General features: G+C 40.8%; 1 protein-coding gene across 1 annotated transcript in view; it reads right to left on the bottom strand.

The window, feature by feature from the left end:
• Positions 1 to 27,188, bottom strand: part of macrod2 (mono-ADP ribosylhydrolase 2) — a 406,707-nt gene that overhangs the window by 33,978 nt on the left and 345,541 nt on the right. The window contains exon 9 of the mRNA XM_085183333.1: positions 3,778 to 3,856. Within this exon, the coding sequence (XP_085039459.1) occupies positions 3,778 to 3,856 (79 nt within the window). The remainder of the gene's footprint in view (positions 1 to 3,777; positions 3,857 to 27,188) is intronic.

Here is a 27,188-nt window from a genome sequence, read left to right as displayed (position 1 = left end):
CTAAACCGAGCAATTCTGAACCTTTAAATTATCAGTGAGTGACCATGACCAGCCAACACCAAAAACACAGATAAGCAGCACATAACATTTGTCCATTTTCATGTCTGATTTATGCACAGGCTTCCCAACATTTTCAAATGCGAAGGGCTAAAGCAGGAACCTCGTATCTGCCGAAGCTGACTGAGAGACTCAGTGTGCTCCCTGACAATAACATCACTAACACACCGTGGTCTCCTCATTTCCCTGCCCTGAGGGATAGCCTCGTGAAACCAACACAGACTTCATTTTCACCCCTCACAGGGATCCTGTAGCCCTTCATATCCTCCGTCAGCAAATTACATGTGTGTGATAAAAGCCTGTGCATACCACAGCTTTACTGCTGTAAAAGCAGTGGTGTGGTTTGAGGGGGTTCTTTTACTATGGACATTTGATGGCCGGGTGGGTGTGTGCATGTGTGTGTGGGTTAGGGGTTAAGAGGCGAGGAGCATACAGTGTGTATTAAAAAGCTATGTAAATAAATGTCAACTGGAAAGTGGGTGAAACAGTTGGAGAGAATGCAGCAGCCTCTGCAGTCCTGTGGTCTGTGTTAATATTGTCAGCAGTGTGGCTGATTGAGGAGAAGACGAGATGGAGCCCAGCTTGTGGGCAGCCACCCGGATCATATTAGTGGAGGAGTGTACCCAGAATCAATTTCAACATGCTTTCACTCTCTACAACTACAGATGCCTGACTGCTTCCATGCGCGCAAATAATATGTGGCACGGGAAGCGTGTGGTCAATCACGCCAATCAGAATACATAATAGAATCGTGTTTTATGATTAATTGCATTGATTGAGCTCTGCTACTTAATCAATTAATGTTCATACTCGATAGTTTCGCCTTCTAAAAAACCCCCAACAACAAACAGCTTGTGCTGCTGTGTGCTTTAGCTTGTTCGTGTATTTGCATGATTCGGTGTTGATGTTAGAGGGGAAAACTCATGACTCCAAAAGATCCAAAAGCATGCCGATCTTCACGAGCTACATATAATACTCTGTGTGACTGTGAGGACTCCGTCATTACTCATCAAACAGCTGCTCCATTGCTCAAATACCAGGCACACCGCAGTTCTAATCTTTAAAAAATAAATTAAAAAATCCACTTCCTGTTTTGTGCACGTGTGCCACAGCTTATGTGCCTGCATGCAGGTGTGTCTGAGTATTCATGTCAGCACAGGCTATTTTTCAGTTTCCTCCCTTTGCAAAGGAGTAACCGTATTTTGGCTCTCGCACACTGACAGCTTGTGGAAATGCACATTGTAATAAAGCAATTTCCTGTATGCAAATGTCCTGTTTACACATTCCTGCTCCAGTCATTGTCACTTGACAGATTGCTTGAATATGAGGAAAGCGGCTATACTATGAAAAATGAGAATAGTAAGACTTCAATAAAAACAAAAAAATTCCATTGTATGTGTAGTTGCCGCTGTAGACATCCTTGAAACTGATGTCACGGGGAAGATCCCGAGTTTTGCATAACCACACACACACATACAAATTACAGAAAGATCAAGGCCACCATTCACAAGAGCTCTATAACAGTATGCAAATAAAGGAGGTGATGGAGAAGCTTCTCCTCAATGTAATGGGGAAGAATGAAGGGTGTGAAGGGTTAAGGAAATGGGCATGTGGCACAGGAATAAAGGGAGACACGTGTGAGAATAAGTAAGGAGAACAGGAAGTGCAGACGTGACAGAGGGTTATTGAAAGCGAGAGGATGCTGCAGGAGACAGAATGGTCTCAAGTCTCTGTGTGATGCATTCAGTGTTGCCGTAAGATCTACCTGACTGTCTATCACTAGCAGAGAGGATGATGAGATGTGCTGAAAGTGCTCGAGCACACCTGCAGAGCTAATTCACAGCCTCTGATTCACTACTGCCATTCTGCACAGGCTAAATGCAAGTCTTTTCACACTATGGGGTTATGCATTACCTACCATGATGCAATCATACCAATCAGCACTTCTTTCTTCAAAGAACACCTTTCAACTACTGTTGGAAGCCATTTACGTAGTGCAGCGTGGCTGGATAAAACACACGAATCCAGTCGCTTCTGTGAGTGTCTACATTCACAGCATAAGTAATTATTTTAGTATTCTTTTCTTCCTTAAGGTAAAACTTGAAAGAAGTTTTGTTTTGACAGAGAATTAAATTCTTTCAACTTACAGATGAGGTGAAAGATGAAAAGAGGTGTGGGTGAGGGCGGTGTGAAGGTGTCTGCCTAACTAAGACAGTGACCCTGAGTGGGAATGTCATGCTTATTAAGCCAATTATCCTCTCCTGCCCACAAAGAGCAAAGATGGGCAAAGGTGGCCCTGACCTCAGGGGTCAAAGGACACGTGACAGGTAAGACACTGATGTCAAAAGCACTTGCATCACGGTGTGTGCTGTAGTAACCTTTTGAAATGACCCCAAATTTAATCAAAGACTGACCTCGGCTTCCCTTATTAGCAACTCATTACATTTTGGTACACAATAGTTTTTAAAGATTTTGCTCAGAGTAATGTGAGTCTCAAAACTTTTCTGAATGCCCTACGTGGCACGCACACGCATACACACAAGCTGTCATTTTGCTTCTTCCTTGTTCCCAATCACAGGGAGATACAAGCCATTTATCCACTCACAGCACTTTTTAAATGGTGAGAGTGATAACTGGAGAACAACAGCTCCAGATTCTCATCTCAAAGCACTAATATGATGAGACGGGTGCTGGGTGCATGGGGGCAGGCAGTATAATTAAGGTCTCTCTTCGGAATGTAATCTTTTAGGGAAGAGTCTGGGCGGGGAGCGGGAGAGATGACGGGAGTGCAGTGAGAACAAAACACTCTCCATCTGGGAGCAGCGAGATGAAGGCCTGAGAGCCGGTATTCCGTTGGGGAGGTGAGGAGCGAAAAGTGAGGTAAATGGAAGGTAATGCTAGGCTGGTGAAGCCAGCCAGCCTCTTTCAGCTCCCCAGCTATTCAACTCAATCCTCTGTGGAGCCCCCATCAGAGCTGGTGACTGCTCCTGGTCCCCGGAAAAAAAAGATGATGGCATGAAAGGGGGGAGGGAATTGAGCAAGGGACAGAAAGGAGAGTGGGAGTAGAAGATAATGGATGTTTGTTTATTTCACACACACACACACACACACACACAATTGGAGAGCAGTAACCAAGAGAATGGTCACGGTTGCTATGCATCCCGGAATATTTTAACTTTTTTCAGGAGACAATTGCTGTTGTGTACTATTATTACAGTCAATCAAATCCGGCATTAAATTCTCATCAAACTATCAGCGATCACGTGAAATATCAGCTCGCTCATTCACGGCAAGCACACGAACCATTAGACAGCTATTATAGGTCAGGTAGATCGTGAGGTAATATGTAGAGAACTTGACACTTATTTTATCAACCTTGTGGGCATAAATTCTCACCGCTAATCTCCCCAAAGGCTGTGCGGTTGGTTGCGCTGAATATGTTTGCATTTGAAGGTGTCACCCAAACCTGACAGGTCCTTACACTACTGCTTCCAGGAACAGGATAATTCTCGCTGCAGATGTTCCAAGGATACACAAGGTCACTCCCTAACTAACTGAACACATGTATGCATATGTTCAATTACTTAGGCGGTGACGTCACAGGTTGTCCAAGACTTGGAAAACTTGAAGAAAGTTGGCGTGTTAATCAATTCAACAACAAAGTGTCAGGTAGCAGAAGAAATGTAATGATCCAGCAAGGATGCGAGTGATTACACGTACCTTGAAACATGACAGACATTTTCTTCTTGTAGATGGCAAAATCAGTCTCGAGGAAGACGCAGAAAATGACCCGTTTGATCTGCACGGGAAGAAGAAAAGATACGGAAGAGTAATTAACGAGCATGTTCATTGCTGAAAGGGCTCTCTGTGAATCTGATGAAGAAAAACTAACCGGACAAATTTAGATCTGACAATAGTGGTCGCCATGCGGTAATCTAATTAGTTACCCCAAAGACCATCTAAACAATACAAGCTGGGACAACTTTTGGCACATAGTACGGCACATTACATCAGAATAGGCATTATTTAATGGGGCGTGTGATAAGGGCATAAGCCTCTGTATGGGAACGGACATTAAATCAACATTAAAAGTTAAGGAATAAACTTGAAAATTACAAGAGGAGTAGCAAATTAATTATAAAGCCATAATTAAAAATGCTGAAAAGAAAAACACAGAGTAATTACATTTTGTACTGAAACCTCATTTAAATGCCACAGATACATATTTTGTGAAATCAAAAGCGCTTAATATAAAACAAGATTTTGACTTATTATTTCCTGTTTCAATGTCATAAAAAACAGTATTCTGAGAATGCTTCCCAAACTAACAACAAGGATCGTTTCATTAGCTATTAAACTTCAGTCAGACCCTGAAATATCTGGAGCCGCTACCATTTCCCTTTAAAACAGGCAGGTCTTCTGCACTGTGTCAGTGCACTGTTATTTAGTAGGTTGTTCCAAGCATCTTGCCACAGTTCTGTCTCAGGTGTTTCTGTCTCTACGTGGAAGCAGAGCTCCACAGGGGTGGGGGATGGAGGGGAGAGGGATACCATCTGTTTCAAGATTCCTTGTTGTTTTTGTCACTGAAGTTAGTTCTTTATGCATCTGGCTTTATGCTTGCCATGCTAATAAATTTGGCCCCAATCAGACCCTCTGAAACTGTGTGATGCATAAGAGCCTAAAACAAGCCGGAGCTATAAAGTGACTTGACTGATGATGCCACAGCCTACTGTCTTCTGTTATTGCCATGGGTTTCTACTTGCTGCTAGGATAAAGTAAACAAATGTATTCTACTGTATGCCAGTGGGAAAAAAAAGTCTACAAAATTCAGCACAGGGGGGTTATGAAGGCTCCTTTCTATTTTATGAACTAAACAAACAGCAGATAAATGGCTGAATGAGCTCACTGACTCCTACACTTCACTTGGCAAGACGTTATAGTTGCAAATATTAAATATTAATTAACCTGCTATTTCCTCCGCTGTTTTTTTGGCCCAGTCTAAATTCATAATTGTTATGTTTTTCACTTAGAAACTTTAAGCACACTGAATACTGAATGGTTTCAACCTTAAAGCACAGAGAGGATGGATAGATGTTTGGTTACACAGAAGTCTGGTTGCCTGGAAGAATAGCAAATAATCATGTAATCTGTATAAATGTGTATAAATGCATCACAAAGATAAACTTTTGTTTTCTTTACCTTTACATAAGTTTAATTTTTCACCTTCTAAAAGAAGAGAGCTGCTTTGGATTTAAGACAGATCCACTGCCACTGTGTTTTCCACACTTTGACAGTGTGTCTAAAAACGATTCATAGAACTCAGAAGAAAGAGGTCACCTCTTTCAGTCTCACCCTTCTCCAGCAGAGTCTTAGATGTGCAGGCATCAGTCACGGTCACAGAGACGCATTACACACCACGGCAGCAGATAATCGCTTGACTGAATAATGGCAATTTTACACAACAGCCGTAATGCTAGCTATCTGCTCGCCATCCTCCTCCGTGCAGGATTTTATGTTCCAGTGGAATAAAGGGGGCCCACCAGCTTTACCCCCATTCCTGACCTAACCCAGCACAAGGATCCAATTCAAAGAGACACCCTTCTGGTGCTCATACAGACATACATCTATTAATAGTTTATGATCAGTGCTTTGGAGTAAATGTTAGGAGCTGCATCTCGGATGGTAACATTTTATTTTGCTAGATGTCTTCGGGGGGCTTTGTTCATAAAATGTAGACTCACTCTCTCAACCCTTCAACCCTGACAGAAAATGAAAGAATGCTTTAAGCCTCCTTTGAAGTCTTGGGCTCGCTGACAAACAGAAAAAGCAATAATACACCAAGATAGTGCATACCACTGGGTGCTGGAAGGCCACAGGACAGCAGCTCCCCAGGAATTTCCATCACTCTTTTGTGGCGCTCCATTCTAAAACCGACTGCCCACTGTGAAACAGGATGAATCATGGATTCATGCTTTGCATCGCACAAAGAGGCTGGTGTGCGCGTGCATTTGGACACACACATACCAGGGGTGCTGATTACATTTTGCGTATGCACTATTAGATGTGATAAAATGGGAAATACTGCTCTGAGGGAATATGAGCTATAGCCAAAAAAACCAAAACAGAAAAATCTGTATCCATGTCATGTATACGCTCTCTGTTTCTCTCTCCCCCGTCAATCTTTTTGTCTAGTTTCTGTTGCTCCGCGTCCACATTCTGCACAAGGCTCAGGCAGCGTCTTTTATTCTGCAGATCAGAAATACATTGTATGGTCTTTGACAGACATCAGCTAGACCAGGATGCCAAATGAAACCAAAAATGCCGGTGCTGAACATTGACATTCAGTCTGTATCTAAACAAAGTGTTGGAAAGAATTCATAAGAGCCAGAGAAGGTCTGATCTGTGACTTTTTCTTTTAAAAAAAAGTACATTTCACTAGTTTGTACCTTAAAAAACAGAGGCAGCGTGTCACCTGCGTGCACAGGTATTGTAGCATAGTCATCGGAAAATGATCCATCTAACAGTTTCCCTGAATAACAGAACAACTCCTGTGCACCTGATGTTTTAATCATTATTTTACATGGACAGGGAACAAGACACAAATCATTTTATGGGATGATACACATAATGTGACTGCTGTTATTCTGGAAGGACGACATGGTGAAAATGGTTCTACAAAAAAGCCATTTCTGGCCAACCAGGGTGAACGTAAGGATGAAATGAACACTGCAGAGTAAATAAACTGTTATTAAATACTTAATTTTAGATTTTTGACTTTGGAGTGGAGATCCCATATTTCAGTTTGAGGATGTGAATCGCGCATGTGTGTGTGTGTAAAGTGTGCACCCTGTGGTTACCAAGGTTGGAAAAGTTAATGGAAGACTAATTAGAAAGCTGGGATCACTGCATGATAACCTGCCCACTCATTACTCATCGCTGATTGGAGGGATTTTTGTTAGGGTGAGCACAAAAGGGCCAGGTCCCCTGGCTGTACACAGGGCGGACGGTCATATTAACAGAAATGCTGCAAAGGTTATTGAGAGAAATGTGTTTTCTGTCTTTGCTTAGGCATGAGTAAGCTTGTGGATGCTTTATTAAAACAAAACAGGCCCTTCTTTAATTTAAAAGCAGTTAAAGTGAAATTTAAGATAATTTAAGTTATCTTGTATTCCAGCACTGTTTTAAAAGTGTTGAGATCCTAATCACAACACTTTTAAAACAGGGCTAATTAAAAATGGTGCACAATGCTTATTTTAGTAAACTTCCCACAGATGAAAATCACCAAGTGTGAGAGTGAGTGATTTAAATGATAGAAATCAAAATATTTGAATCACTGAAATTATGTTGTTTACTTCCTTTGACTTATTATGTCTTATTATAAAACCCGTATATTCACAGACTGGCAAAGTCTCTCTGCCATATTTACTTAGGCACCCCCCCAATTGCATTACAAATCCTGGCTTATGAATTCTGAACTAAAAGTTGGATGGTTCTTCTACTCTTGAGCCCAAAGTTGGACTTCACCTCTGCCCATTTTAAATAAGCAAGCTTGGGCTCAGAGCAGGTGGCGATATTTCGGGAACTTGTTTTTGTTTTTTTTTCTCCTCTCTCTCTGCATGGCCAAGTTTTAATCATGATTTGTGGATTTAGCGTTGCCAAGGCATTGATTTCCTGCATATTGGTTTTCAACACAGTCATAGAGATTCAGTACTGTTTTTGGCCTTTCACTTTGCAAATGCGATTGCTGATATTTCTTCAGATTCTCAGAATCTTTAAATATTCCGTATATGATGAAATCCCCAAGTGGGAAAACATTACTGTAAACTATGAACTGTTCCACTATTTCCCATTGTCGCTTTTCACTGACTGCCGAGGCCTCTACCTGCCTTTACTTTTGATAGATTCTCTCACTAATTAACACTTTCCAATAATATCTTAATATTTTAGAATTTGACATGATGCCTTTGAACTATGTTCAATTTAATATCGGGTTTAAAGTATTTTAAAATTAGTTGGGTCTCTTTTTAGTTACATTTCTCACAAAATCTCAACTTTAAAGGAGACAAAGGTTGTTCAGTATTTCATTCCTGATGAATTAGTATTAATTTGTTGTGATTTTTACAATGAAGTATGCCTATTTTCTGTTGTTTCATTAAAATGCTCTCTAAAACACTTTGTTCGTCTAGCCTAATCAACTCAAAACCTATAACTCTCTATTATAATTGTGAACAAACAGGTCTCATCCAAACTGTCTATGTATGAGACTAATTAAAAATGATAATGCCATGAGTTCACCCCATGCATTTGTAACTCATTAGCGTGGCACATGAAATGCTGAGAAACAAGATTTGGGAGTGGCTAGCTCTGTGACATGGTGCCAGACGCGTGTGCTGCTGTGTTCACGAGCAGCATGAGACAATATGAAATTGCCATTAGCAAACGTCTCGTGTTTTCATGAAAATCTGTACGTGATTTTTAATTTGTGTATCGGTGGTTCATCATTGTGGCATGCAGCTCACCAGGTGCAGCAGACACCTACTGGCTGGCTAACAGATAAGCTGTCATAGCTGGCCACCCATGCCCATAATTACATTGGAGGCACTGCCAGCAGAATCTGACATGCAGGCTCCACGTACGCACTTTTGCTACTTGCATTTCCTTCTTGGTTCTGTCACAAACAATAATAGGGACAGGTTGCCCTAGCATGTCTCCGCCAGCTGGAGCCTGAACCCAAGGGAGAGCTGTGTCTGTGTATCCTATGCCGCCTCGTTACAGGCGCGCTGGCGGATGTAGAATCCTGGAAGCTTACATCCAGATGGACAGCAACAAGAGACTGATATACAGTATTTGTAGCAGAAATAATTAATTCCCTTTATTCAAAACATGTTCAGGGTTGTTAGTGAATGGACCCTGGGTAGGGTCCATTCACTTGGCAGGTCACCAATCCATTAGCGCAGAGGAGCATATTACTGTATATACCATACGTACATATACTGTAAATATATACTGTATTGTGTTCGTTTTCTTTGGGTTTTATTCATCTCTGACGTTACATATGTGACATATGTGATGATATGTGACATATGGGTCTTTTACATCAGTTATCATACACTACTAGCACATGCCATTGTTTGATACTGATTGAATAATTTCAGGGAATTATTCGTGAGACAGAAATATCTCCATAAAACGCTGCCGTCTAGCTGCATCATCAAAGCCATAATCAGTGAGCACTCGTCTCCTTTGTTGTCGGACGCGCTGGATTGGATAGAGGGTTCACTCTGAGGCAGGTGGACCATATCCAGGTTTATTACTGACGTAATTACACACAGCTGTGTCCCCCTCACCACTGATGCGCGGAGCCTGCAGCAAAGGAAAAACTCAGCTTGTATATGGCGTTTATGTATCGTCTATGTAAACACACAACCACGCCGAAACATCTAGATCTTTCGCGACCACGATGGCGCAATGGGCCGGTGCGCGTTTTGCTACTTCAAGTCTCCTTGTCGCTGTGACATCCCCCGTGCCTGCTCCGTTTATCTAAAGCAGAGATTAAGCTGGGAGCAGGACTGACAGTAGAAGCCAGACGCTGGCACTGGTTACGCAGGCAAAGCCGTGAGTGGCTCCTCCATTTGACTTTGATTGACCTCTCTGCCGAGAGAGCTCCAGCTTCACCTGCAGCAGACTGGCGAATTATCATTTCAAAGAAGTGCCCAGAAAAGGTTATCCCTTTGAACAAAATGCCTCCATCCATACATCAAAGGACGAGCTTGACAGTGGGCTTTGAGAAGGCACGGTTACGACCAAAGCCTGGAAGAAAGTGCTGAGCTCAAATTCTTACTTCCAAAAGCCAGTCGGCGTTAGATGCCCACTGTATCATGATAAGGGCAAGGGGATCGTCAATGGAGTTGGCTTAATATTGTAAAACAGACCTCTGATTTTGATAGACGCTTATGTACACAATTATGCATGAGTGCTCAGCACAGTGTGACTAAATAGAAGTGATAACATTCTGGTAAGCTGCCTGGTTATTTCATCAGTGTAAAACATCACTACGCCGCTTCTAAGGCTGTACGCAGTGCAGAATATAAAACGTTTTGACAAGAAAACGCTGCCTTGCTAGATTTGGAAAATTCCATAAGATAATATATCAGCAATTTGTATGTTAATTCAACAAATGCTGCATGTGCCTCACATATTTTACACATTAGAGCTGAACAAATAGTTCCCACCGTATTATTCAGGCTTCATTGCTGCATGGCACTGTAGACGAAAATTGGAAGTACAGCATGCTTCAGGCATCGTTCATTTTACTGTAGCTCACATTTTCAAAAATTGTTCTCTCAGACTGAAAGAGACAGCATTTGACTTTCACAGGCTTTGAGCCGTTCCTGCCAGCTCCCACTGCCAGCAGCACAAGCTCTGTGCTATCTGATTTAAAAAAAAAAAAAAGACAGACATGACTTCGTAAGGGAAAAGTCACAGTTCATCTGGTGCATTTTACTTCTTTATGGACTCCTCAGTATGTTAAGAACATCCAACACAACAGCTGTAATATTCTGAAGTGGCTGCTTTACTTCTGCAAAATGAAGAAGAATGTGACTAATGGTGCAATAGCCACCGCTGATAAATTCGCCAGTTAATATGAATGGTCAAATAATTATAATGATGGAATACCTGTGTTGATTCTATAGGGAATAGCATGTGTGAAGGAGAAAGATCGGCTCGTTTTCTAATCCTAAAGATGAGAAGTGCAACAGCAGATGAGGTCACGAGGGAATGATAAAGGAAGGACGAATATAAGAGGTGTATCTATGATCCATGACTGCATCGGTAATGATCTGACCTCTGGACTGCCGCTGGCCTATAACAACCTATACTGATGAGGTGTGTGTGTCTGTGTTAAGGCAGAAGGAGGTGTACTGTGATAACTTCTTCAAACGCTCACGGATGCATAAAGTCAGACCTTTTTATGTAGCTAAAAAGGAAACACAATATTTCTCTTTTTGTTTTGAGTCAAGGTAATGCGGTGAACTTCTTTATTTTGGCTTCTTGAGCGTTTTACTCCAAATATCTTTTCTATTGTAATATCTTTCAACATTGCAACTATTGGCTGTCTGTAGAGCAAAACCACATATTCTATGAAAAGTCCAAAGACAGTTTATTGAAAAAGGCATGGCTTCATTAAGACAGACCTTCCCAAAGTGTGGGGTCCGCCCTCTAGGGGGGACGCAGAGCCATTACAGGGCTTACAAAAAAAACAACGCTTGGAAACTGCTAGCATGGGGAGCCTACACAAACACAAAGCAGGAGATGAAGTATAGCTGAATATGTTTCCAAACCAACTTCATTCTAAGCCAAAGACTAGAAAATATGGTGAAGCATATCTTCCCTTTGGTTTCATCTGCACAAGTGCCGAGGTAGGTCTCCTCTGCAAAATTGGTTTTCCTTTCGTCTGGAGGACCGCTGGGCTGTTTAAATCACGGACAAACAGTATCCCACATTCTTGATTTTTAGTTCACAAACCCTTGTTGTAATGACTAACTACTCCTGACATTTTGGAGATGTTAGCTCTTTATACAGTAAAGTTACAGTGGGATACAAATAATATCAGGCTGATCCTGCCACGATTTGTTCTCCTTGTCTAAATCACAGACAAACAGTATCCCACAGTTGTTTATGTTTGTAAATCCATTTTGCACAGAGAGGCATTTTTTGAAAATTTATTGATAGCAATGTTGAATATTATTACACAGGAAAAAACAACTACATGTAAAATAATTACACCATGACGCTTCTGCCTTTCTAAATAGAGGGACAGTAACTGCGTGTTTATATGTAAGCCTGTAAAACCTGAAGATAGAGACAAAATACTGTTAATCTGACTATCTGCCATTCTGCAATTCATCTCATGTAAGCAATAACGTGGCGCACAGTGTGACGTTGCATGATGAATTCTGTATTCCTTGTCCACACGTAAACGCAAAAAATGAGTGTGGCGTGGGTGTGGTCTCTGGCCAGCTGCAGAGGAGGGGTGACACAGTGAGCTCCCGGGCGGCGCAGGGGCGGGGTCAACAGGTGTGCTGGGTTCTGACATTAATTGTGTGTCTTTTTATGTTGGCAGTGACAGTCGGAGGGGGAGCGGACGTGACAGCACAAAGAGAGCGGGAGTGGCTGTGCATGAAACCACAAACTCCAAATAAAAGTGTTGCTGTCAAAATAATCGCTCCAGCGTATGTTTATTGGGTCAAACGCTACAATGAGTTTTAAAAAATCTCAGTTTTCGGTGATTCGAAACGCCGTTTACGTGTGGACAAAACAGATGCGTTTTCAAAAAGGTGAAGGTAGTGTAAAAGAGTTAGTAGATTATTTTCTTACTACCTGCATATTACTTGTATTTGCTTAATTGTTTACTAAATGTTTGAGGTGTGAAATAAACCGCAATTGAGCAAAATATGGGTGTGGTTGGAGGACGAACATTTTTCGTGTAAAACAAAGGGGGGCCCAGCGAAAAAAGTTTGGGAACCACTGCATTAAGAGATGTTACTACTAGATAGATTAAATAGATATCTACTACCTGATTTATGCTGCTGTCTTCTTCTACGCATCTTTAAATTGTGTGAAGGGATGATACCAGCTTTTCTTTACAAAAATACAGTTTGTCTCCACAACTGGATGAAACATATGCATTTCCTACCTCACGAAACCTTGAATTTTCTGACGCTCTGCTTATTTTCTGTTTTCCTACCCTATTGTTGCTAGCTTTTATCGCCCATCAGTTGTTGATATGCATTATCTGTTATATGAAAACATGCTTCCACATGCCCACAATTGCACTTGCTGATAAAATTGGTTGTAAGCCTGGGAAACTACTCCCCCCAAAATGCCCCACATTGCCTCTAGTGGTAACAATAAATACACTCAATGCTAGTAGAAAAAAAAAGAACCAAAAATGAGAATGTTCATCATCCATTATCCATACAGATCCTATGACCCAGCACAGCATTTTCTTCTCCTTGCCCTCAATAAAGATACCATTCCAGTTTAAACAAAAGGCATTCACCAGGCGCCACTTTCTTATAATACTCATTCTGTGCTAGGATTTCTTTCTCTGCATGAGTTTATCCCTCATGATGAGCGAACTTCAAAACCTTTGCTTCCCTCTTAATTCCCGTATTGATCACCAGTAGGCAATGTGAAGCTGAAGGACTGGAGCTTCGTCAGGATTTGTATGTACTCATCAGCTTTCCAGGATCATACAGAGGTTATCGTACTTGGTTATCAAATCCACTAACATTTTCATATTTCCTGTTTCTTTTTCATCAGTAACTGCTCAGCCTCTGGGAGGAGGCCAATAAGTGTAAACTCAGCTGCCTGTGAGGGAAAGTGGTGTATAGACACCCTGAACCTATAAGACCTTGCTGGCTGATGAAGTCATAACACAGTGGTTTATTTATTTATTTATTCTTTATTGTCAGATACTAGTTTCACACAAGAGCGAATACTTTTGGGTCCCGCAGCGGCAAATTTATGAAAACCGCGGTGTAATCTAAACCCAATGATGTTTACCGCTGAAAACAAAAATCTCTCTGTTTCCCAGATAAATCACTTTGGATGTTATCCCTCTGCAGTGCGCAGGATTTTGCAGCAGTCAGTGTGAGTCTCTGAATGATTGTTTGGCATGTCTGGCTTCTCCTTTTCAGCTGCATGTTTGCATTGCCTGTGCCTGACTGGTTCTGAAGGGGCTCTCCTTGGAGGAAATATGTGGTGTGATCCAGCCAGGTCCTCTCCACTTCGAGTATTACACAAAAGCTGCCAGATGAATGGAAATCCAATCACAGATCCCCAAAGCAGAATTCCCTGAACTACACACCGGCTGCCATGAACTGTAAACGGAGGACAAACAGGCTGTGGAGGCACAGAGGACACTGGTGATCTAAAATTTATCTTTAAAAAAAAAGAAAAGAAAAAGGAAATAACATATCCATGCTTCTTTAGGGGAAGAGATGTGCTACAACTACTAGAAGACTGTACATTCATCCTGTGCATTACTCGTATATAACTAGCCAATACTTGAGCATGACGATGAGTGAGACAGCGTGTGGGCTCTCCTATCTCTTGCTACACGGGAATGCTAATAATTTTCTCTAAGGTGTTACCCACCTGTTTTTTCTTTTTCCTTTGCTTAATGCCATAAGGTCAGGAGGCGCAGGCATTAAAAAGTACGCTGCTTCGCACACACGTTCTTCTAAGTGAAGCTATTACCCCTGTGTTACGTTTATAATAAACCACAATTTCAGGTGGAAATATGAATATTTTTTCCCTTTTGTTACTTCATCCAGTCTCTGCATTAGAATTGGCTGAAACCTCACAGAAAAGATTCATTAAAGCCCTTTTTCCCCCCTTCCAGTTCTTAACAGCGAGACAGTCTGAGTAGTCCTCAATACTTCATTATTTAATGTCAAATTCAAAATTTGTTATTTTTCTTCTATCTGCCATTTAGAGACAAACTCGGAATTTAAATATTCTCATCATATTTCTAAAAACCATCCTGTGATGTCATAGGAATAGTTATCAGAGATTTTCATTACAAAAAATGGGACCCTGAGTATTTAAAAGAATTGTGTTAAAAGGGGCCGTTTTCACGTTAAAATACCGCGATAGCCACTGAGAGGATCTGACAGATTTACACACTGCTGAAGAAAACACAGGATGTGAGTAATGGCAAGAAATGCAACACAAAAAAGGGGAAAAATCCTGAGAGCAATACCATATGGTTGCGACATCAAACATGAAAGCAAGCCTGAAACCAGAGGTGGTGTTTGACATAACTTACAAAGTGGAATGAAGATCTGAAATGGGGACGCATTAAGCAAATATAAAACGTCCCGTTTAATACAAACAGTAGAGAGTGTGTTTATTTAAAGCTGCAGCCTTGTAGATTAGGACAATCACCAAAATAGAGATTATAGTTAAAGATTAAAAGACACATAAATCGTGAATAAATAAGAAAAATGTAGGAGAATATTGACTGCAGACTATAATATGCTAAAAGGTAGTTAACACAGCTTAGTTGAACAGTACAACAATGATAGGAGATCCATCTGTTCGTGAGATAAATGAGTTTTACAGAAAGCACAAAACACAGTCAGTGATTAAAATACAGTTTTGTAGTTTTGCTTCTTTCTGTGTTGTAACTGACAGCAGGAGACTGATAGGAGGTGCCTGAAGGTGTTTGTTCTACAGATGGAAGCCTGATTAGATATTGTAGATGTAAGTGGCTCACGAGGTTTATAGCGGGTTAATCAACCAAAGCAGAGGTAAGCCATGCAGATTTGTGTAAATAAGTGTCACCCACTGAAATATTTATTTTTGATGACAAACATCTGTGTAATAGAAGATCTCGTCACTCAAAGGCTCAGCTACGTGCTGTTATATTATGACAAAGTGGTTACCTTTACAGCTGGCCTCAACACGCACATCGCACATCTGGATATCTGGATTTCATTAGCATCTGAGATTTAAAAAAAAATTATCTAAGCATTAACAGTGAAATTTAATATGTTTTAGTATAAATTCCTGAAGACAGATTACATCTCAGTTCTATCGTATGACTGAATATATTGAAAATGCAGATGGAGAGCCAAATAACTAAAACACTGAACGTGCTTTTTCTTCATTTTTGACTTTATGTCCTGCTTGTGTTAACTCTGAATGTGAGTATCTGCAGCTTACATGTGAAAGAATTAATGAGTTTGCATCCGTCTGGGATTTTACTGGCGTTTATGGCTGACTGTTAACGTAATACGCATCCAGCTGTGAGTGCCGTCAAGCTAAAATCCAACTTAGCTACAGATAAAAGAAAACCAAAGACCTCAAAAAGCCACCGATAACACTGAGAGCACACATTGCGTTCAACTCTTCATGACCTTAAATTTAGAATACATTCCTGCAAAATGCAGAGTGAGGAAAGTCTCTTAAAAGTAATCTTTGTCATCATATATAGCTAGCATATAGACTAGCACAATCATGAGGAGGAGGTAATACTCTTTACTCTCAGTGATTTGCATGATTTCTCTCAGACAGTAATATATCCATATTACTGTCAGTTTTCTTATGTGTATTTGCATCCTGTGCACTTCAGGGAACAGAAACACACTTATAACTCACACCCAAGAAAAATAAGGAGCCTTTTTTGCCCCACTGTATGACGACGTGTTTACTGGTTGCATATTTAGTTTATTTTTTTTCTTAAAGTTAGTAAGTAGGTAATATTTTATCTACATATAGCAACTTTCAAGATAAATATCACAAAGTGCTTCACGACAAAAATGGTAAAAAAAATTATAATAACTTTAGAAATATACTAGAAATTTTACTTTTACATATCAGATAATGTACATGCAGTGTGCAGAAACACGTACTAATGTGGATGCAAATGAAAGTTTAAAAGAAACAGAGAAAGTTGGAAGCCTGACTGATCAAAGAGTTCGTGGAGGGTTACTAAAATAGGCGGGGCTGTGCCTTTCACACACCAAACAACAAAAACAACTTTCAAAAGTAATAATAAATTGATAAAGTGGGTCGAATTAGCGTGGAGAGGAGAAAAATCAAGCTCCGTGCTGCTCAACTCCTGAATGTGAATCCAACCTGTCACTTGGTGGCAGATCAAAACAAAACATAAAAAATGCAGCGGCATCCAATGACTAGTTTACTGGTAAATAAGCAAAAAGCTAATGCACATTAGGGCGAGACAGAGGGATATCAGACAGTGTTGTTATGTTGTTGTTGTTGTTTTTTACATTGGTAACTTTAGAGGGTCATACCTAAGAGACATGATGACTTCACATGGGGTTAAACTGGATTTTACCACGAGCAGCAGCCTTTGTCCTGTCAGTTTGAGGCTCAAGGATCAAATGTGATAGTTCATAGAAACAAAGGCACTGTATCAGATGAAGTTTCTAAATTAAAATTTCTTAAACAAACAAAAACAGTGAAATTCTAGAGTAAGATATCTCAAATAAAATCTGTCTAAAAAGCTGGACAGCAGCTGTGTGAAGCCAATCTTTGTCAAGTTTGTTTTAGAAATGAAACAATATTAACTTTTGAAACAACCACAAACTTTTCAGATTTTGATGAAGAAACATATTTTTAAAAAAACTGAAGAAGAAAAATGATGATATACCTAAATACCCCAAAACAGGCCTATACCTGTAAACAATGCAATGGCAGAGATGCTTATTAAGATTTGTATTTTATATATATTATATCTAAATATATTATAACAGTTTGCAATGATGACTGCTTCACTCGCAGTGCCTTCACTCCAACAACTGCAAATGTGTGCAGTACATCCACTGTTTGCTGTGCAGAAAAGTGTTTAGGTTAATAAAGCTAGGTAAGATCGCAATGGCACGCCAGAAGATTACTAATTACTTACTGAGGCTGTGCCACCTGTGCACACAGACAGTTCAGACAGTATGGAGCCTGCTACTATGTGATGCTATGGCTAAATTATAGAAGCAAAAAAGAGAAGGAGAGGAAAAAAATGTGTTTGTAAGACAGCGTCTGAAGGTGGCGGGTTCAGGGGTATAAATAAAAAGAGGTGTTTTTATTAGAAGAAAAAGAGCTGTAGAGTAGAAGGGGAATCTCTACAGCAACCAAATTAGTGCAAGTTGTGGTAGTCTGTGTGGACAGTCATACAGCACATTTACAGACTTGTGCTTTAAAGCTTTCTGAGTCTCTTCCAGCTTTCTACAAACATCCCAAGGAAAACTCTAATCAATAGTGTGTCCGTTTTGGTCAAGCTGTCGCTTAGAAAATCAATGACCTCCCGTTGCCCAGCAAACTGTTTTCCACACTGTCTCCTGTAATCTTCCTTAAACTTGACTAGAAACAAAGCAAGAGCCAGTTGTCTTCCAGCCTAATACTTCAGTAACTACCCACAGGAGATGGGTGACACTTGGCGACAACTGTGTAACATGGGCTCTGTGAGCTGCTGCAATTAATTATGCTAATCCAACATTGCTTTATATGTGCACTTAGAAAAAGACAAACAAGGATCAGTAGGAGAAGAAAGCATACTGCAGAAAGGGTATATGATGAATGAGCAGACTCACCAAGTGGCTAATGCCAGGGGATGAGAACGAGCCCCCCAACCCACCACCCCCCACCTCACTATTGGTAATACTTTAATAAACAAGGACATCCACAGGCCTCAAAGTAATATATCCAGTCTAGGTGAGCTACTAATTACTGTTTCTGATAAATACAGAACGTTAAAGAAGTGTCTAGGGACTAATTAGATCAATGGAATAAGAGTCACTAAGCATGCAGTGCTATCACATGGGACTGTGGAGTAAAGAGGGAGAGCATTCTGTCATGTGGCAGAGACCCAGCTGGTTCAGTCTTAAGGAAATCCTGCATGCTTTATCAAGAGGAAAACATGGACCAATATAAATCTCGAGATCGAAAAATAACAACCAGTGCATGAACCAGGAGGGGAAAATAATGCATAATGCGTGGATAATTGCAACTTTAAACAACATCTGAGCAGTAAAGATGAACAGGGACAGGCTCTACGAGGGAGTGAAGAAATGTGGTGTGAAAGCCTGTCTTAACCGCACCTATAACCAGGTCCGGGCGGACACTAATTTCTTACTTCTACCTCATTCTCAGAAATGGGTCAACCCAACACCACACATGGAAAATAAACTCTTGAGATAAATAGTTTAAAGCAATTTACAAAGTTGCTGTTATGTTTCACGGAGTGCAAAATCATTGGAAAATACTATTAAAAAGAACCCCTAACATACTCCATACAGCCATATGTAGGGTCGGAGTAGCACGGAGGAATAAAGCCCATATTGACCCTTGACCTCTGGAAGCATACTTCTATATTACCATTCTGCATGCCTGTGCTTTGACCTTTTCAAATCCCTCTTTAAAGGTTGCGTGCTCCTGTGTCTGTGTGCCGCGCAGACTCTGCAGGGGAAGCTGGCTGAGTGAGTGCACCTCGTCTCTCCACAGACTGACCTACAAAGCTATTGTATTAAAAGAACCATATTTATCACCGCTCTCCACACCACTCTGTTCTACCTGCTGCTCGGAGAACATAACCCTTCCTCAAACTCAAGTGCTCCTCCACTCAGCACTTTGGAAGGCTTTTTAGGCATGATTGGTTAGAGGGATCTCTGAAAGGAAGCCCATCGCTTGGCTGCACTGAGAGGTGAAAATGGCATTGAGGAGCCACTGAAAATTTAATCTGTCTGTGATATGTCTGTGCTTGGACATACAAAACACAAGGCTGAGCGACACTGATCGCTTATTACAACAGAACTGTGTCAGGTCCTTTGAACTTTCAGTGTTCTTTACACATGCATTAATATTTATCTCAAATCTTCATAGACCCAGATTCAGTAAAATGGAAACCATCAGGGCAAAAACATCTTTTTCTTATTTTGTTTTCTGCGTTTTTAGAAAAAGTCCAAGTCTCAAGAACAAAGTTGGAATATCAAGAATTAAGACACCACTTCATTCTCAATATTTCTATTTTATTGTTGAAATCCCAAATTTCAAAGATGTTCTTTACTCACATTTGCACTTTCGGCCAATTTAAAATCACCAGTTAACCTAATCCCATGGATGTCTTTTGGCTATGGGAGGAAACCGGAGCACCCAAGGCTCTGATGACGACTTAGCATTGCTGGAGCACTCGCTAGTTGCATCCATGTCACAGTAGGAGCATGACTGATGCGATTTATGGTGGTAAAGGAGGGCCTTATGTATCTGGTTAAAAGGCTCAATCCAAGATACGACATCCCAGTTTCAGTTTTATCATGTGAAGAGTTACAAGATGAAGGTACTTTAGGTATTGTTTAGTTTGTTACTTTAGTTACTTTTAAACTAAAGTGTTAAGCAGATATTTTGTACTTTTGCTTTCTAGGCAAGCAAACTTTCATTTTGTTTGCACTAATAAAAACTTCTTGCTGCAAGTCTTTCTGTATTTTTTTTTAGCTATATCATCATAATAATCACTATCACAAATTCTCTGGAAACATCACAATGTAATTTTGAGGCTATATTTCCCACTCTGGCTGAATATAAAGGATTATTAACCTGCATGTGCAAGTTAGGAACATGACCTTTCGGCTAAAGCTTTTATGTTTTCAGACAACTGAAGCTGAGAAGATTTCAACAGATGAAGAGCTAAAAAAAAAAAAAAGGATGGAAATCCAAAACAACAAAGAGAGAATAGGTAACAAAGCAGGCTGGAATGATCTCACCTCTACTCTAACCCCCAAGCCAATTTCCTGATGTACTGTGAAATGTGTTTGCAAGTTTTGGTTTGGTTGCAACAGAACATTCTCTATCTGTCTTCCTCCCAGACAGAAACAACACATTTGTATAAATAAATCAAACAGAAGAGAAGGAAAATTGTTCTGAAGCCACAGTTGACCACAGAAGAGGTCATATTAAATCAGGCGGCTCTGATTTAGCAACAAAACAAAACAATTAGTTGGAAACAGTCTGTAACCAAACGTAAAGACGCCCAAGGCAAACAGAGCTCCCAGTTCCCCATAATTCCTCCAATAATCTAATTAAGATACTAACTGGAACCATGGCAAGCTAATGAGAGGGCTATGACACGTCTGCACTCCGAAGCACTCGCTCGCTTTATCTTTGTGCGCTGGGAAAATAGAATTATTTCCACAAATGCATCTTCAGTTTGATATCCGTTCTCTCCTGGAATGGTTTTGTTTTGCTTGGCCTATCTCATCTGTTCATCTCCACTTCAATCTTTTTGTTAATTCTTGCAAGACGGAGATGCAATACAATTCAATTTGTAGGATTAAAAAATAGAATTTTCTAGAAAATGTAAGTGGGTTAAATAAACGGCGGAACTTCAACAAGTACATATTGCAGTATGGTCCTTTGTCAGATATTTATAGCTCAGAGTGACAGTGGTGTGCTCTGATATGTCTCTCTCCGCGGGGATATGGCTGTGGCTCGGTACTGACACAGAGTGCATCAGCGTCCTACTGTCTTTGTGACCTGAACATACAGAGAGGCATGTTGACAATAGCGATCACGCAGCGGCGACACGCTGTCCGTTGAGCATCCTTTGCGCTGTGCGCTGAAACAAAAACCTTTAATTCAAGTGTGCGCTCGACGTTTGGGTCCTCATTTTATTTTGGCTGACGGCCAAAATGTTGATTTGAACTCGGTAGGGTTGGGTAAATTTAAAAACCGAGGCAGATGGTAAGATGTAAGAATCCGAAAGGCAAACTTCACTTCATGCTTTGCGGTTTCTGCAGGTCGGCAGGGTCAGCAGACAGCTTTTCTCCTGCAGCCCATGCTGCACACACGGAAACACAGCTGGTCAACTCTTTTATCACTATGACATATTGAGAAAGAAGCTGAGAAGAGATCACAGCAGCTCAAGGGAAATACAGACCTGAGAGGTATATCTCTCCTGCATTCACTTAGATAAGCCACCGAGTCTGACAGCGCTTTCATTTCTGCACCTTTCTTATTTCATTTGATTGAGTTTTAATAGGTTTCTGGGGATAACATCCCTGTGTTTTTCGATTTTTTTTTTTTTTTTAAATTACGATTCAGCACGACATAGTGAAGCCCTTCTGTTTTTGTAGCACGAGTCTATTGAAAAACGACGCCGGGTTATTATGAAAAAGGAGTGCAGACTTCAGAAAGGAATTTATTTGCTCATTGATCTTTTAGCTACAATCACAACGTCTTATTCTTCATCTGTGCTGCTCGATTCAAAAAATTTGCTTTACAAAGAACAAGTAAAACAGCCAAAATAAATAACACAAAGCTGGGAAATGAACGGGTGAGATGGTTTTTCATGAAGCCCAAGGAAAAAACTGATAATGCCACGTACTATGCACGATGTTCACCGTATAATCTGAACAATGAGGCAGAAAGAACATTCATACCGAGGCAGTATAAACTGTCACAACAGAGTGATAACCCAAATTTACATTTTTTTAACCTATTGAAATTCATCGTGGTGTGTTATAATTGGCATACTTTTGTAATTGTGGCAACTGCATGAATATGAATGAACAAAACTACCATATATACATATACATATACTATATTTTACATCAGCAGGCACATCTATCTTTCAGCACACCCCAATTAAATTTGACATTCAGTTTTTGGCAGCTTTAAGCAGGCGGTGTGTGTGTTTATGAATATGTATTCCTTTACGGTGTCAATTAAGCATTGGATAAACGTCCATGATACGCTTTTCATGAGCTTAAGTGTAGTCAAACTAATTCTAATTAGCTGGTTTATACGAGCGGCTCAGATTAAGCAGAAAGAGCTGTGGATGTCCCATCGGCGCAAGGCTAAAGCCCATATGTGGGACTGTGTATGTTTTGCAGGAATAATAAATCGTCTCACATGTTTTACACTTCAGACTTGTTCGGTTTTAGTGCTTTAGAGGATTGGCTTGCCAACATTGTCGAGGGAAAAAAATACAAACATCTGTAACACATTTAGAAAGTTGATAGTTGATGTGCTTTAGACGGTGTCATTTAAACATCCCAGGTTATGGTGTGTTATAAGCATGCCCAGCTATCCAGGTGCCAGGGGACATTTACTAGACTCCCAGAGGGTTTGTGAGAGAAAAGAGGATTTTGAAGTTTCACAAAAAGACAAAAAACAGGCATGAAAACCTCTCCACCTAAAACTGCAGGAAATCTTCCAGAATGAGGATTAAGGTTCAACTTCCATCTGTGTGACGGACAGGCGAGTACTTAGCACACAATTATAATCCTTTTAAAGCTAATAAAAACACCATCATGCTGTTTCAGCATGAGGTGAGCTAGGCTGGGGCTCCCTCTGATTGGCTGCCGGCTGATGAGAGGTACACATCATAACTACCGCGCCGGTCCCCACAACAGCCTTGGGCTTAAAGGGGCAGAGGTCAGACCCGGGATCACATCAATCACACATCCACTGTGAATTCTACAGGAGCTAATTCGGTAACTAATTTATCTGGGATGGCTCCAGCCTCATGGATGTTGCACAGGTCTTTATTGCTCTGTTGAGGAGAGAGCAACTCCTGTGTGTCTGCTTCAACGAGACGCTGCATTGGGCACGAGATCAAAATAGGCTCGCTACAGTCTGACGAAAATACTAATAAGATGAAATCCTTATTATATACACAGGCACTTAGAGAAAACCGTGAGTAACAGTTGAAATCTGGCTTCGTGCTACTGCAGGACAACCGCTTTCATCTGCTCGCACATCAGGGAACTCATTAGAAAGCCGGTCTTTCACTCCAAAAACTCAACAGAACCTCAGAAAACATCTGTCTCTGTATGATACCTATCCCTCCAGCACCATCCACGCCCCGCCCAACAACTCAGGTTAGTGGGTTAATTGGTATTAGTGACACTCTCACCTCACATGTGTGATGCAGCGACATCTAAAGTAATGAGTTGACAAAGCTCTTTCTTTTTGTAATGTCCTGTTCTTCGAATGACTTAACTTAACCTTTTGTATAATTCATAAAACAACATCAAAAATACATTATTCACAAGGAAATGGTTGTTTTTCGGATCAGTTCGTGTTTCTCCAAAGCCTTTGGCGCAGGCACACTGAGCTTGCATTGGGAACAAAACTACAAAACACCTCCAGGAGCATGAATAATGTTGAAAAGTAAACGGATATGAGACATCTTATCGCTATCCTCTAGTGAGGGAGGCAGGATAAAAAGGGTGACAATGAGTCAAAGGTTCAAGATGCATTTAAAATGTGCCAAAGACAATTTTCTGTTGTTCAGTTTTTGTCTGAAGCTATATAAACCTATCGCAGATGTTGTGCCTTTATCTCTGCTGTTTGAATGTGAACGTGAGCCCGGAGGATGAAAATATTTACTCTCTTGCTAGCAGTGGATAATGGCTTGTACCCTTGAACCAATGGGCTTGCGAGAGGAGAACAAAAGAGCACATTGGTGAGGAATCAGTACTGACGATAATATGAGCTGGACCCGGTGAATCAGCATGGGTCCGGGCTTTGTGACCTGTCACATTCAGACATAAACCAGTTACTTCAAAAGATTAAGGGGAGATTCTCACTCTGCCTCTGTTCTCCGTCTGTAACTGAAAGGTTGTCCTTCAGATCCGTCCTGCATGCCACAAATCACAAACCAGCGTCTTGAGAAACGGCCGCGAGCACAGTCCTTAGAAGTGGATTGTGAAGAAACCTGATGTAAGTAAGTGCAGCTGCCAGCTCATGTGGTTTTGTTCACTGAACTCGACTTGCAAGACGAGAAGTAAGTACAGCATGGATTTATATAGCTTTACCATACAGCTTTGGGTTTGTTTTTTACCTCCGTTTGAAAATTAACCTCTCGAAAAGTGCATTCAACATTTGATCAAACGTTTAAAGAAGAGCTGTAAGTGGCGCATCTGAATAATTACAATTTATATTTGGTTTCTGAAGGTAGCATCAAGTCCTTTTTGACATGTCACGAAGCATCTGCAAATCTAGAATACACAGAAGCTGACAGACATCTTGACATCACACCTAATCTGCCAACATTACAAAAAGGGTGCTGCAACAGAAAAGAATAAATGCCTCTCTTCATGGAAGCTGAATCCACAGTCTCTCCAGGTTAGAGCAACTGTGCCATTTTTAAAAATAACAAATACAGACACGCTGCCTACAGGGACCCAAAGCTTTTACCCAGAACTCTAACAGCTATAGCAGGGATATCACACCGCTGATGGATACTTTCAAATCAGATATGAGGCTTGGTTTCTCAAGTGTGTTACTTCATAACCCTTCAATTATATATCTTCATAACATCGCGCCTTTATTGTCAGATGTGATGTTGATAAATGTCACAAACTGCAAAGAACACAATGGCTGCAGATGCTTTTGACTCTGCGGAAACAACGGTAAACCCAGACAAAACGAGAACGTGTCAGAGGAAGTTAGATGAAATATTGCAACAAGCATTTTACAATCACCCCTTAAATACATATAGATGTATTTTAAATTACAGCATCTCTGTTTCTCTATAAATTATGCATAGAGTGAATGTCATCTAGTTCACAGTAATTTGACTGCTTAAATGCCTGTTTTCCATCACATTCCAGGCTGGGATAGTGGGCGTGGAGATGAACTCTAATGAGTAAGACACACTTACATCCAGGCTATTCCATCCACTTTATGCTTTTGAAATTACATTAACCTTTTAGACACAAATTTTCAGAGGATTTTGAAGGCAGCTAAGTATTGCATCACTAATTGACTGCTTAGTAGAGGAAATGTGGTGGAAAATGACAAGATTATTAGATACAGAGTGAGAATGTAATGGAGTGCTGAAGAAAGAGCTCGCTGATAACACCTTCAAAAATGCCAGCAAATAACAGGAAAGCTGCAGCGGACAGCCTTTTGTATGAGGGGGGAAAAAAAACAAGACATTTCGACAAGGGGAAAGTCACAAATGCACACCCACACAGGTTAGGTCATGTTTTGAGCGAAAATGTGAAAAAAAGATGACTATCTCAGAGAAAGAGCTGAATCCACACAGGTCATTTTTGTTGCCCTCACCTTAAACATGTTTAATTCAATAAGAGCGTCATACTATTTTAATAAAAGGAAAGGCTTGCGGCTTAAATAACTTTTCTTCCACTGAGCCCCCCTTCCCATATCACATTTCTAAATTTCAGCCACCCTCCCATCCCCTGCAGGAACACTTGTACGTTTCAGTCAGTGTTCAGTAGGCTGCATGGGTCCCCCTCCTTTAACTCTTACCACATGTGACCTGACTGAAGCCATACTGCACAACAGATAAAGCTTCTGAACAACACTGCCTTGCTTATCTCCCCATTCAATTTTCCCAATTACTATGAAATAAAAGATCAATCCAGAGAGTATTACTGACATGCTGTACAACAGGCTTTACACGGCACACTCTCACAACTTTAAAGAAAAATCCAAATCAATTTAGATGAAGTTTTGATATGGATTGAGTTGAAGGGGGGGAGAGGTGACTGATATACAGAGGGCATAAGAAAGTATTGCAGGAGATGATGTGCGAGAGACGTTTTTCATCTTCTCGCACAAAGGCAGCTATGAAAGTCTGCTGTGGCACGTGACTCCCTGTCACACTGACACAAGATCCTAAACGCCGTATGTGAAATATTTATGAATAAATTAATTGTTCTATGGGATGTGGCTGGTGCTAGACTGGCACACATTCATTTCTATACTTTTCTATTTTTATTCACTATAAATCAGAGCGCTGCCACATTTGTCACGTTGTGACCTGTTAATTTACTTCCCATCAAATTCAGCCGCATTTCTCCTTGTATAATATTTCTGAAACTACCCGTGTTGCGCATTAAAACAACGATGAATGAGTGTGATTACAAGCGCTAACACCAGCCTTATTGTTTTACACGGTACACTGCACAAAAACAAGGGGCGACAGTCGCTGCGCGGCACAAACACTGCTGCAAGTAAAGACTGGCTTAAGCAAATAAAGACGTACTAATTCTGATATGGGCCATGAAATACTGTAGATTAACGTTGGTTGCAGAGAGGAGTTAATCAGTTTGCCAAGTGAATGATGAGGAGAGCTGAAGAGAGGTCTCCCACTTGCTCGCCCTATTATCCGGTGGCACGCAGAGAGGCTACCTGGTGTGAACACACAGGCTTTCGTGGCAGTGCAGTGGGCAGCGGCTCACGCTGGGCGCCCCGTGTGCATCAGATAATTGGTAGAGCATCGCCACGTGAAGCTGTGTGCCGAGGGGACGGCGTGCGGAGAAAAACACACAACTTTAGCAGATGGTTCGTCTGATGAACAAACAGCATGCGGACAGAGACGGAGCGGCAGAAAGAATTGAGAGCTTCCTCGCTATAGAAGAAAAGCATTAGTCAGAGAGGAAAAGTAAATGGATGTTTCTCTGTGTGTGTGTTTGCACTTCCTGACTGACAACACAACAAAAGTGGAAAGATCTAACACTGACTGACAGCAGATTCGTTCATTATCACACGGCACTGGGTTCTATCAGCATTTCCTAACAATCCCAGGTGTCAGAAAATCAAAAGGCAGTTGAGCAGCCATGCAGGGAGGAGAAAAT

The sequence above is a fragment of the Neolamprologus multifasciatus genome, chromosome 13, assembly GCF_963576455.1.
Source record: "Neolamprologus multifasciatus chromosome 13, fNeoMul1.2, whole genome shotgun sequence".
Lineage (NCBI taxonomy): Eukaryota > Metazoa > Chordata > Actinopteri > Cichliformes > Cichlidae > Neolamprologus > Neolamprologus multifasciatus.
The sequence above is the reverse complement of the archived record's forward strand: the minus strand, read 5'-3'. Positions and strand labels throughout refer to the sequence as shown.